The sequence below is a fragment of the Scomber scombrus genome, chromosome 6 (assembly GCF_963691925.1).
Source record: "Scomber scombrus chromosome 6, fScoSco1.1, whole genome shotgun sequence".
Taxonomy (NCBI): Eukaryota; Metazoa; Chordata; class Actinopteri; order Scombriformes; family Scombridae; genus Scomber; species Scomber scombrus.
In genome coordinates this window covers 18,664,047-18,677,167 of record NC_084975.1, presented here as the reverse complement: position 1 = coordinate 18,677,167, position 13,121 = coordinate 18,664,047, and the positions used below count along the sequence as shown (strand labels likewise).

The following is a 13,121-nucleotide window of genomic DNA, read 5'->3' as shown; positions in this document are numbered from 1 at the left end:
GGAAATCTCGTCAAATCCTATCAGTGGTTGACCAGCAAGGGGAATCACGGGTAATTCACATTTATTACAGGGTATTTCACAGCTGAGTCAACACTCAATACAATGGTCTCCAACAATATCAGCCTCCTCACAGGATCTGGTAACACATCCTGTGCGAAGAGCTATTGTTGAAAAATGTAGGTTGTCTCTGTGGGATATTTATAGGTTTCTTTGTCATCTCAGAAATGAGATGCATCTATCTATTACAGAGGCACAAGAGCCCCTGTATAAGGCCACACATTGTAGGAATACAAAAACCCTTAAATCAAAACAACTGAGAGGGGATTGCTTTGTGGCTATGTTGAATCTGTAGTTCAACCTGAAAGTGGATCATGGGGCTGTATTTGTCCAAAGGCTTTTCTCGGTGGTGCAATCCAAACTGTAAATTTAGTAAAATATTTGCATTATGGAGCATACGTCATTAGAGCCATTGAACTTTAAAACCTCTCCCTACAGATTATTATTATTATAGTTGATGCAGCAATATACTGTTTATACTGTGCGAATGCTTCCTAACACTTCACATTACTATACATTGTTTTTCATGTACTGTATAACATAACTGTCAGTCCCCTGTCAGAGTATATCTGAGCCCTGAGAAACCTATCAATCTTTAACTAGGAGCTATAGTGGCAGCCGGTGCTTTTATGGCTGATATACCCAGAGCTACAATAAGAGCTGTTGCTCTGTTCACTTGAGTAAACATACGTATATGTATATTGCATATAGTAATGCTTTCTTCTTTATTGTACTGTAAATATATGTTAGGCTCTGTTTGAAAAGAGGCCAAACTGTAAGAGTTCATACTTTAGAGGCTGAGCAGTGCAATCTTCTCTGAAATATATGTTTTATTCATTTTATTGGCTGCCTTATTTATTTTCAAACTCCACAACTAAGTCATATTTTCATTAAGAGCTGTACATAGTACATTATGATGCCTAGTTTAAGATCTTGTTATTTAAGTTCTTGATCGTCTTTGCAAACTATTTGCAGGTATTGCTGATAAATATTATCTACAGCACTTTCTTGTATAAAAAGCACACACAATTTAATTTGTAGAACATGGGTTTCTCTAACAGCATCATTTGTAATTCAGTTTTCATGAAATATAACAGTAAGTGTTCTGTATCACAGTAAAGAAAAAGCAGATAAAGCTCCATTTGTGCACTGATTAAAAGTATGCATACTCAATGGTAAAAAAAAAAAAACCCTCTAAGGTTTCTGGTTTCTAGTGATATTTTTAATCACTGGAAAGGTCAGGAAGAAAACAACAGGCTTAGGAGAAATACGAGACAGTGGTTGTCTCACGCCAGCTGATGCTGCAGCCACATTAACACACCAAGGAACAAAATGGCTGTAAATCATTATGTTAATATTTTTGTGCCTGTTTTTATGCAATTATGAGGTGAGGATGACGTTTTTTGTTGGCTGTGCATCTGTTTTTTTTGTTGGCTGTGCATATTAATTTCCATCATTAGAATTCAATTCTAAAAAATGAATATTGAGAACCATATAAGCATTGAGTCTGAAGCTGAAATATAATAAAGACAGACAACATCAGTATTTTCCATAATTTAATTCATTATAAAATCTCATTTTACAAAACAAAAATGAAAATAAATAATTTAATAGATAAATAAACGGATAAGGAAGTACTCAGGTTTCTAATGTCACAATGCTAGAAAGAGGCAAATCACAATCACCTAGGAGATAGTCTCTTTTCAGGGTGGACATTTTGTTCACCACTTTAAAGCGAAGGGACCGCTGGCTGATGTCTTCCTCTGAGATACCGTCAAAGAAGAAATCCTCATTGAAGATCGGATTACGGCTCTTTCTGATGACTGTGCTGCGTTGCTTCTGGACTTTCCCAGGAACCAGAGAGAGGCTGACACTGCAGTTGATAATCTTGGGGTCTACAGAGAGAGGATACAGGCCCTCAGCACTGATCAGGCGAACCCGTAGTCTTTGGTTATCCAGGCAGTACTCTGCTGAGAGTCTCAGGCTGCCATCTTTCCCTATGGGTACCATTCTCTCCTTCATTACCCTCTCTCTGTGCAGAGTCAAGTCCGTGGGGAAGATGGTGGGTGGCGCCAAGCTGTAATTGTTGGGCAGGCCTTCAGCTAACCCCTCTGATGCCCTCCTCATGACATTTGGGCTGTTGTCTGTGGAGCTGCCTTCATCTGTGGACAGGGAATTGTTTCTGGACACCATTGCCTTCCTCATGTTCCTTGACAACAGCAGTTCATGGCTCAGTGCTTTGAAGAGGGAAGACTTGGCAGGGCACCTGGTCAGCAGGGGCGAGCTGAAAGGAGAAGATTCAGTAGAGGAAGTCGTATCGCTGTCCAGAGTGGCCTGCCAGTTCAGGGTGTAGCCTCTCGGGGAAAGCCTGGAGGTCAGGGTATTAAGGCTGAAGGATGAAGGGGAGGATGAGGGGGAGGTAGAAAGGGAAACTTTGGAGCACATGCTGGATCGACTCCTGGGCAGCAGTAGTGGAGAGCAGCCAGGATCAGAGTGAAAGAGAGACTCCTTCCTCCTGGTGTGGGGGCTCTCCAGTAAGGTGCAAAAGCCATAGCAGGTCTGGGCTTTGGCCAGGTGTGGAAGGGACAAGGCAGCCTGGCTCTGGGGGTCTGCATTGGTTGTCTCCTCATCACTGCAGCCATCATAGGGGCTCTCATCCACACTCTCCACCTGTATAATGTGTGGGTTGAGTGGCTCATGGTGTGTCACCTCTATTTCAGGGCTAGCCCTCTCACAGGGAGACACCTTGATAGCGCGGGCAGCTCGGCTGTGCTCCGTATGCTTAGTCTCCTGCAAGGACGGGATTGTTGGGGGGATACAGAACTCTGGGATGTTGTCAGGGGTGATGACATTCGGACATAGCGAAATTCTTTTAGGTTTGTCAGCTTTTTCTCCAAAGATTAAATCACCAATTTTAAAGCTGAATTCTGCTGATGGGATAGGCAGGTTAGAGCTCTCCATTGACACAAGGATCTTCTCTACCACCCACATGGGTAGGAATTTGGAAACTCTGTCAAATCAAAAAGATATACTTGTAAATTGCTGCACTGTCTCCTGAAATCTAACACACAAATGCAAACGTCTATAAAAAGCTTTGTTTCGTAATATCTAAAATCATTAACTTTGCAGGAAGATTTTCTTACCTTATATTATCAAGATATGGATAATCCACAAGATTTTCCTGGACAGGAAAGACTGGTAGCTCCAGCTAAAAGATCAGGGTGTTGTGAGAAATCCTGAGATACTCTTGACAGCAAATGCAGGTTCTCTCTTGTCAAGACAGGCACATCTGTGGCAGTTTGAGAGACGCAGGGAGTGTAAATTAAGAAGGAAACCAGTGACTCTAACACACGCCCCCTGTGCTGCTTTAACTGGATCCTCCCTTTCTGCTTGGCCACTTTCTCCCATGGAAATATCCAAACCACATCAGAGCTCAATGCCCCTGTAGTAGCAAGATAAGCTTACTACTTTGAAAAGTGAACAGTTGTTTTAAAACAGCTGGCAGGCTTTTAATTCACATGTTTGTTTTTCCATTAATTTAAATTAAATGGTGTGTCCTTGTTCTGTGAGAATAAACAAGGCGATCTGATAAGATTAATTCTGAACTTTTAGAACCCTGACCTTTAGTGGCTGGCCTCTGGTAGCTTTCCTAAGTTTATAAGAGCTACAGGTCAATTTCAGTGCAAACAATGCTAATACCTTGCATTTTAAATCCTTATTGGTGGAAACATCCAGCAGGAATTTGTTCACTTATTGAGGTTATCATGTTTCCTCACAATGTCTCATTAGTTAGCCTCAAAACTGTACATTGTAATGTATATTACAATGTATATTACAACTGTATATTGTTAATTATATATACTTGCATACATTCAGTATATCCTTAAGTGTGATATGATGCATTTTTGCACTTATATTGAGTAACATATTAATATCTACTCTTAGAAGACACTATTTTTATGTTTTTGTTGCATTATCAAATGATCTGGAAAATCCCAGACATACTGGCCTATACATGCCCTATAATTTAGCCTGCTATATTTGCTTTCTCTAGAATCCTTTTTTAATGACTGATGATTTAAATTACACTCTGTTGGGGTGACCAAGTGATATCTGGACAAAATGATTTTGGATGTATACTGGTGAAAGATTGTGTGGCTCTGAGGGAATGTATTCTTTATTGCTGCAGTAGATAGATAGATTAATAGACAAATGAATACTTCATTAATCCTGAAGGAAATGTATAATTAATTAAAATAACTGGGAGTGCATGATGCATAAATGTGCTACAATATACATGCTAGTCGTTTACTCACACATAAATCCTTGGAATGCATTTATTTAAGCCTTGTCTTAAACAGGATCTCTTTTTCAAGAAAGATCCTTGAATGTTTAGATGAAACCCTTTACGTGCAGACCTGAGCTTTCTGGCTTCTGTCTTGCAAGTAGCTTTTCACAATTACAGTTTTGACATCTAAATGAATCTTTAAATTGAGTGGTATTCCTGTATATGTAGCTATACATCCCAATACAAATACAGCTAAACTGAAAAGTGTATCTGTTCATCAACAAGCACTTTGCCCTTAGTGAAGAACTGTATTGGTAGAGCAGAACATAATGTGTCTTTATTACAGATGAGCTTTCTGAAAAGTCAACATCCGTGTTAAAAGAAGAACAATGAGAACACTGCTTTATTTGTACTGTGGTTACACTGAATATGGCGTCGTAGGTCATACAGCTTTATTGAAATGGTATGTCACCCTCTTGTGGCGAGATAAGAAGCAGCCCTATGCATGGGTGACAAATGCATGACAAAGTGGAATTTGTGGTATGCCCTGTGTGTGCACTGTACACTGTATAATGTACACAGAACACCTCCACCCCCAACCCCCCCACATGCCCTTCCCTATAAAAAAAGAAAAAAAAGAAGAAGAAATCGAATCAAATCAAATCAACTGAATAGAAATGAAAGACTCAAGCAGTGCTACTGACATAAATGTGTTTTTTTTGACAGTTTTTGTATGTTTAAAAATGCTTGTGTCCCTTTGATAGGTTGGACCTTTGACTTTCCTTGCAAAACTAGTGAGGGGAACATTTTAATCTGTGCACAGGCCAAGGTTCAAGTGGAGTAACTTGGTTACCATTTGTAACCAGGCTCTAAAAGGACAGAATGATGTGCAGACAGATGTGAGGACAGAATGAGATAGTATACCAGGAAAGTGTCCTTAAGGGGGAACTTCTCAGAATTGTTATCCAAGCACAGCACAGGAACACAAATCTTCTCATAATATTTCAATGTTAATGATGTATATTGATAAATAATGACAACACTACACGCTATCCACCCAAGCTCCTGTCTTCGTTTTTAACGTAGCTCAGCATGTATTTGCATGGATGACTGTATATCTCCATTGGGGGGCACTATATGTTCAGTTTACAACACAACAGAGATGAAAGAGAGAGGTGTTAATTTAACTGAAACATTGAATATAATGTAATTATTCTCTAGAACTGTAAAACTGTTAATGCTACCAGAATTATCTTATTTTTATTTTATAATATGTATATATAAATCATATGTCGTGTCCTGATGGCATCCATTTGAAATAAATTACATGGTTATATTTGCTGGTTTCAGTATCATTTTCCATGTGCTATTGATCTAGAATAAAGCAAAGCACAGATAAGGGCTGACTGCCCCTCGCTGGTGGCTGGTCTGCTGGCACCCATTTGGCAGATGCACTTCACTGACCCATGTAAAAAGTAAGACAACTAATTTATTAAAATCTCTATGGCTTTATGCATTACATGACTGTCAGTCTGTGTAATATCGCAGGATTGTTCACCTAAATCAGTATTCTTGACCCTTTAAATCTAACCTGATCTGGCTACATCTCTATGATTATCAGTGGGCCATGGGTGAGTGTGACGCTGCTTCCTTTTTTCGGCGCATAGATATGTAGTCGCTTTTTTTCCTTTTTTTTTTCTCCATCTCTCTCCACTGTACGATAAACGAGGAGGGGCTTGATGCCGTGGAGGAGGCAGCCAGGCAGGCAGGCTGAGCTGACCCGCTTGCGGTGTGTGTCGCCTAGCCTACATCCAAGTCAGCTCGCATGCATTAACGAGTGACAGACATCAGGTAGGATTCTACCTTCGTTTTTTATTGCATGTTTTCCTGTGTGTCTCAGAGCCTGGCGCGGTTTTTCAAGGTGCTGTTCCTCCCAAAACGGGCTCACACTACAGGGGTGGCGGACCGCTCGATGTTGGCTCAGCAGAAGCCCTGGAAACATTTCATATTAACTGCCTGCAGACAACCTATTCACATAATTTGTTTGATGTGTTTTCACCCTCACCATCACCCTGCCCTTCTTTGGATGTAACATCAGTCGATTTGATTCATTCATTTGATAGCCTATTATAAGCATGTGAAATCTATTTCTTCGCCTAATATGTGACTATGGCTGCTTTTGACATTGACAGATAAGGAGCGATGAGATGAGAATATTTCACTGACCTACTTGTTTGGCGATGTTAAATGTGTAGATTTGCCGAATTTCATGCTCTTAAGTAGGCTATATAGGCAACCAATGCTGCCCAGCTCCAGCATCCTTCCTGCCCTGCAAAGAAATTTGCTGTACAGTAACTTGGACTTGACCTGAATGTTATCTGGATCGGCTCAACATCAAAGCTGACATTGACAGTGCGAGGCTGTGCATGGATGCAACCTCTGGTGACTCACAGTACTGTAGGTCGACAAAAATGTGGGCAGAACAACCAGAAGATGGTCTATAATGGTCTGTTTGCTCAAGTTTGTTAAGACTGTTTGAGCTTGCAAGCCCACTAATCTTTCTCTCTAGTGATACAAATGTGCTATATTTTATGAATCCCATTAGGGAAATTCTTTAAAAAAACATTCTTTTTACCTGATACCTGCCTGCCCGCAGAGGTCAGGGGTGCACGCTTACTTGGCTGCGATGGTGAGTCTTTCCCCAAGACACCAACAGAGAGGATGGGCATCTTCTGATTGAAAGGCATGTGTTCTTAACCACTAGGCTGAACTGCTGCACTGGTGAGATGTTTAATGAGCTGTGCATGTGGTGGTTTCACACACGCAAAGGGCAATAAATGTTAGAGTGACTGTGGGGTGAAGGGGCCACACAGTAAAACCCCCACATTTTCTTTTCATGGTTAGTTTTAGATTCATTGTTGTTAGCAGAACAGATGTGTTGGGCTTACTTGCTATGTCGAATCATTTTAGCTACATGTACTGTGCATCTACCTCTTTTGATGAAGACTTTTGTCTGCTGTGGCCAACTGCTTAAGAAAAATGTCTCCCCGCCCTTTTACAGTATAGAGCAGCTGAGCCTATGAGAGACATCTTGGATACCAAGGGTCAATTCAAGGATACTCATGCTGCAAAGGGGGGTTTAGAACTAATACTGGAGAGAGTGACATGTTTTACCTGAGTGATGTAACCAGAAACGTCTAACTGTATCAGCATGATTCAGACAGCTGTGATTCTAGATAGCTTTATACAGTAAACCTCTGATGGCGCTGGCAGCCAGATCCCATCTGGGAGTACCCATTCTAAAAATGCACTCCCTGGTGGTACTGTAAGGCACAAGTGTGAGTACACTATAAAAGCATTCTCCACCCACACTGTGGAAATGGTATGTGAGCTCCTCGGTAGCATATTCAAGGTAGATCTGATGCAGAACCATTTTTTCCATTTTTCATGTTTCATGTTGCAAAATTAATTTCTACGAAAGATCTTTCCGTGCCAATAAATGCTAGATGACTGCTTTCTGGTTTGACATGTTGAGTGTACACATCATACACCCACTATTTCTAAACTACATAGGCTCACAGCAAATTGCAAAACCCTCATAGAAATACCTAAACCATGAAATTTGTCTGATAAACCTTAATGCTAACATATTTTCATTTATCTTCATCGCTTTATCAACAATCTATATAATAACCAAGATGACAACTTGCACATTTATACAATTTTTTACTGTCAGCAATATGTCAGCATATTTTCAAAGAGGGTAAGCAATACACTTGGCAGATTGGCGGAATGTGCCAATAGAGAATAATCTCGAGATTACTTAGTGCTGGAAAGGTTTTAGGAATAGTAATTACTTTTTTCTCATTATGGAATTGAGCTGGATTGTCTGTAGGATTAATGTATTTATGTTTAGACTACCCATAACAGATTTGCTCATTGACTGTGCATATACCGTATGTGTTTTTTGTGTATGTGTGGTCACAATGTTTGCACTAGTAAGACCAAATAACATTGCACATTCAGAAATCTCATTTTGTGGTAGTACTGAAGCTATGTAAATCTCAGCAGTGGTACGTTGCACCTGTTGGTTCCCCGTATGAGGCGTTTGCTTGCCCAGGCTTTAAACAGAGTAAGAGACCTTTTAAGTTTGAGCATCTACGGTGAACACTGTACATTTTTCAACAACACAGTAAACAGATATAATTAGATCACAGCACCACCAATGTCACAAGCTCACATGCAGCATGAATCTGCCAGCGGCAACTGATAAAGGCTTTCTGTTCCACCAAACAAAACACTAGATGCTATTCACAAGACCCAAGGTTATACAGTAAGAGCAGTGTTAGCCAATTTGTAAGCCTCTGACTAAAGAAATAAGAACAGCTTTAAACTTGCAACATAAAAAGTAGCATAGATGTGTAGTTACCATCAGCTTTCAGCATTACCTCTTGTTTAAATTTGTGAAACATTCAATACTGCAATTTCAGCTTGCAGTGGTAATTAAAACCAAGCACTTTTTAAATGGTGCCTTTTTCCCACTCATTGCCAACTACTGAAGAGGCTATTACCACAGTTATTGTGAATTACGGGAAGCTATTAAGGGTATCTCTACTGTTACAACTTCAGTTCACACTCTCAACTCACTGTCTCATTTTCTGGGAGTCACAAGACTCAAAAATGGTCTTGTCGTGAAGGGCTTTTAGTCAGCGCTCGTGCAAATCTTGCAATCCTCAAGCTGTGCCATAAATAACAAGTAAGCAAGTATTTTGATCCACAACTTGTTAAGTGTTGAGAACAAGCAATTGTTTGGGACAAGGCCTCAACTGTATTTCCGTGCTGTTCATTAGAAAGTGATTTTCCTCTCAGCTGTTGCAGTTGTTCCGTCATTAGGAATACATTCCTGGTTGGAATTCCCCAGGAAATGTGAGGTTGGAGGGTGGAAAGTAAGGGTTTTGAGGGTCACTGGAGAGTGTGATTGTTGAACCATATTTAATGCACAAGTGTGTAGGAGGGGGGAACTAAAACACACCCCATGCTGTTGCTGTGACTCAGCCTTTGTGTTTCATGTTTACCAGTGAAATAGATCTCTCCTATGTATTTTCTCGCTGCTGCCTCTGTGATCGCAGCCTCTTTAGGCCCTGGCTCACATCCAACTCCTTCTCTATAGAACAAAAGTTAGATGTATAAGCTGGATGCCATTCTCACTCCTGCCCCACTACATCAATCTGAATTCATAGTTTCCTCTGTATTTCCCAACAGATGAATGGAGCAGGCAGTTGATATGTTAGAGCAATACTTAATACTTGACCATGTTTCTAAAATGCCTTCAGATGTGACGAGTGGTTGATCTCACTTGTAATTAAACTCAGATCAGATTAAATTGGCTGCACGCTTGATTAATAGCTCTTGGTCATTACATCAATACACTCAGTGTCAGAAAATCCACAGGTCACTCAGTTGTTGATCCTGAAATGTGTGTCAGCTTAATATATTACACATTTTTTAATACAAATGATTGCGACATGTACGCAGCACACATTTATTTATTTTTTTGTTATTTTTGCAAAACTATAGAATATGTGATTCTATATTGAACACAGGCTTCTCAAAAGCTGGCAGTGGTACTCACTGACTATTTTACTGTAAATGTGGTCTAAACTGACGCGGCTGTGCTAGTGATGCATAAGCAGACTCCAGAAGTAGGTCAGTAGATGCAGGCATGGTGTGGTTCATGTCAATAGCAGTGGCACAGCCTGTGGCACTTCTCATCAGCAGGTCAAATGAGATGCCAGTTTCAGCTAGCAGACGACAGGTTTGACTTCATTGTCATGCACACAGAACATGGTCCCAAAGTGTGTTAGAGGCATGTAAGAAAAATCGTTGATCAGACTCAGAGGGTTCACTGAGCACCAGCTTCCAGCTAAAGTAAATCGGTGTCTGCTTACTTTTGACTGCCTGGCTGCTTTTGGATACATACATTTAGTTAATTTAGGCATATTTTGTCAATTGTGGCTAATTTAATTGAGTTGTTTTTTTCCTTACTTCTTTGTATGTGTGTGTGTGTTTTTGAGGGAAGGCTGTTTTGTTGAAGTTTAATTTAGCAGTGGGCAAGCATCTGATGAAAGCGTCAGTATCTGTGCTGGAGTTTTAAATAGCATGCTCTTGTTCAAATCGCGTAAATTACTCTATCACCATTGAGTTGCACTTTTCAACTTTCAGTGAATAGGTGTGCAGTTAAGGCGAGTTAATTTTGTTAAGGAAGGTGTTACTGCTGTAGAAACACAGGAGTCCTTGTAGATTTAAATAAAACATCTCTGTTTTGGTGCCACGGAAAAAAACAACAACACTGGAACGAACAGGAACATCACCCACTCTGTCTGAAGCAAACCGATTGTCAGCGGTGAAGATCATGTGATACCTGTGCTAAAGATCATGTGAGCCTATTTGAAAAGGGGTGGCTGAACTAATGCCCTTTTGTATCTGACTTGTTTGTTTGCTTTATTACGAGTCTGAATGAAAACTGTTAAGAATTCATTTGGAGCTGATGCTATTTTGTCAATATCTTCCCCTCTGTTCTTTGCAAACTGCTGCCGTGGGTCTTAATAGTCACAGAATCTATAGAAAACATTGAATCTACCTGGTGGTCTTTGTTCACTTATAATGGCTGCTTGTGCTCAGTGAATACACACCTTGTTGTAACCTGCCCAGCTTCTTTTTATGCTACTGTAGGTACTATAGCCCAGAGCATCTATGTATTAAATAGAGTATTTGAGGTTACACTCAAAGGATTGAGGACTTAAAAATTCTTGAATTGCTGTATTATGATCCATTGAACTGTAATTACTATTCTACAGACATAGAATACACTGTATGTGAGACAATATACTGTAAGTGTACACTGTATGTAATATTTAGAGCTTTAATATACTATGCAGTTATTATTTGTGCTATCCTTTTGGGAGTCTTTTTTGTGCCCAGACTCACAAAGGAAGCACATTAGAGGTACCCACCCAAAGGCTCTGATGGTTTTGCCCCTTTCATCAGTGTGCTGAGTGTTTTCTAGCAGGGAGTCTCCCAGGGGCACCACAGGAGTCAGAGGTCAATGACAGTGGGGCAGAGATCCTAGTGATCGAGCAACTTGCGATCGATTCGCATCAATGAAACATCACAGCCAAATACAGCTGAGTGGTATGGGTCCTCCACCATAGTGCAGTTTAGAAAATCACTTGATGACACAAAGAATACGTTTTTACACCTGTGAGTCAACTGTTTAACTCACAGACAAAAATCAAAGAGCAGCATTTGAAGAGTAAATTGCCCCAGAGGTTGAGAGGCTTAAACATTTTTCAGACAAAGTTAACAAAGGCTAGCTGCAATGGGACAGAGGCAAGATGGAAAATCCTAGAGATAAAGTAAACAAAATGATATTGCTGTTGAATGACACCATTGATCTTGTTTTAGGGGGAGTCGACAAGGCAGTGGTCTCACATCAAGGTTAATTGAGGGCCGTCAGGCATTTTGTGTGTACAGCAGCTGTCAGGCTGTTTTCATTTCTGCCCAGGGGAAAGGACTCTCCTGTCTGAAGAGTAGCACTGAAATTACTGCTATCCTCTGCTCTGATCCTCTGAAAGCTGTGAGGGTTGCTGACCGAGCAAGAACTCTCTGTGTGTCTCTTACTCTCTCTTTCTCACTCTCTCCTGGCTCAGGGCTATGTAGTGTCAGCACCTTGAGTCTCAAAGAACTGTGGACTGCCCTGACACACTCTCGTCAAAATGATTTCATATTGGCCCAGCGGAAGTGCATTTAGCAGCTGAAAGCTGTACTGTATAAGTGATTGTGTTACTTTATCCTTGTATATTCAGCTGCTCATCAGCAGTGCAGTGACCTTGTGTTAAGGGCAAAGGGACTCTCTGGTTACTGTCAGTAGATGTCAATATCTATAATCAAGTCTTTGCTCTGTTTTTGGAGATTGAATGATAAATATAGCTTATGAAAGAGTTGATTGATAATTTATACTGGTACTGTTTTTTCTGAGAGTGACCATTTTGGGCCTCGAACACATTATGTTTGAAAACTGTCCCTGCAAGAGCTAGTACATCCCATATTCATCTCACTTTGTTGTACCAAAGAGTAAGCCTGATCTCAACGGACCTAGAATAAGAGTGAATAATGGGCTTAATTCAGCAGGTGGTCAGATACACAAAACATGAATGAATGTTTCTCAGTCTGCTGGATATATAAATAGGCAATTGTAGCCATACTACACTGTATAATATGATAATATGGTGTGTTCCTTCCATGCAAAAAAAAGAAGATTTTTAATTTAGCAGCTCTACTAAGATGTAGTCTACACCACTGAGAACATTTTTGCAAGACTTCTGCATTATGCCTTAGCTCATAGGTACATTTTGTAATATCTGTTAATTTTGTTGATTCATCTGACCTCAAAAATGTGTTGACCATAACCGTAGTTGTTATGCTGATCCTCTAGGTCAAGTGCCACATATATTCTAAACGGTTGCTGTGGGAATAAGGTCACCTGGTGGGATGGCACAAAATCATTAGCAGAGGAGGAGATTTTAATTCAAGTCAGGCGTTAATTATACGGAATCCTGATGTTTCATACTGTTACCTTGTTTGTTGGTGCGCTGTCGCTCTTAGAGCTGGACGAGAGCTGAATATAAATGTTGACGTTCTTCAAAATCTGCATTGTCTGGCAAATCAGAAGCGATGAGCTGATTGAGTGTGTTCAATTTCCTGTTAGCAGCCAGTA

General features: G+C 40.3%; 1 protein-coding gene across 1 annotated transcript; it reads right to left on the bottom strand.

Annotated features, from left to right (window-relative positions):
* Positions 1–1,599: 1,599 nt before the first annotated feature.
* Positions 1,600–3,341, bottom strand: c2cd4a (C2 calcium dependent domain containing 4A). The gene is made up of 2 exons (XM_062421148.1): positions 3,201–3,341; positions 1,600–3,067 (listed from the first exon to the last, which is right to left on the bottom strand). The coding sequence occupies exon 2, from the start codon at positions 3,046–3,048 to the stop codon at positions 1,696–1,698; it is 1,353 nt and encodes a 450-aa protein (XP_062277132.1). The 5' UTR covers positions 3,049–3,067; positions 3,201–3,341; the 3' UTR covers positions 1,600–1,695.
* Between the last annotated feature and the right edge of the window lie 9,780 nt (positions 3,342–13,121).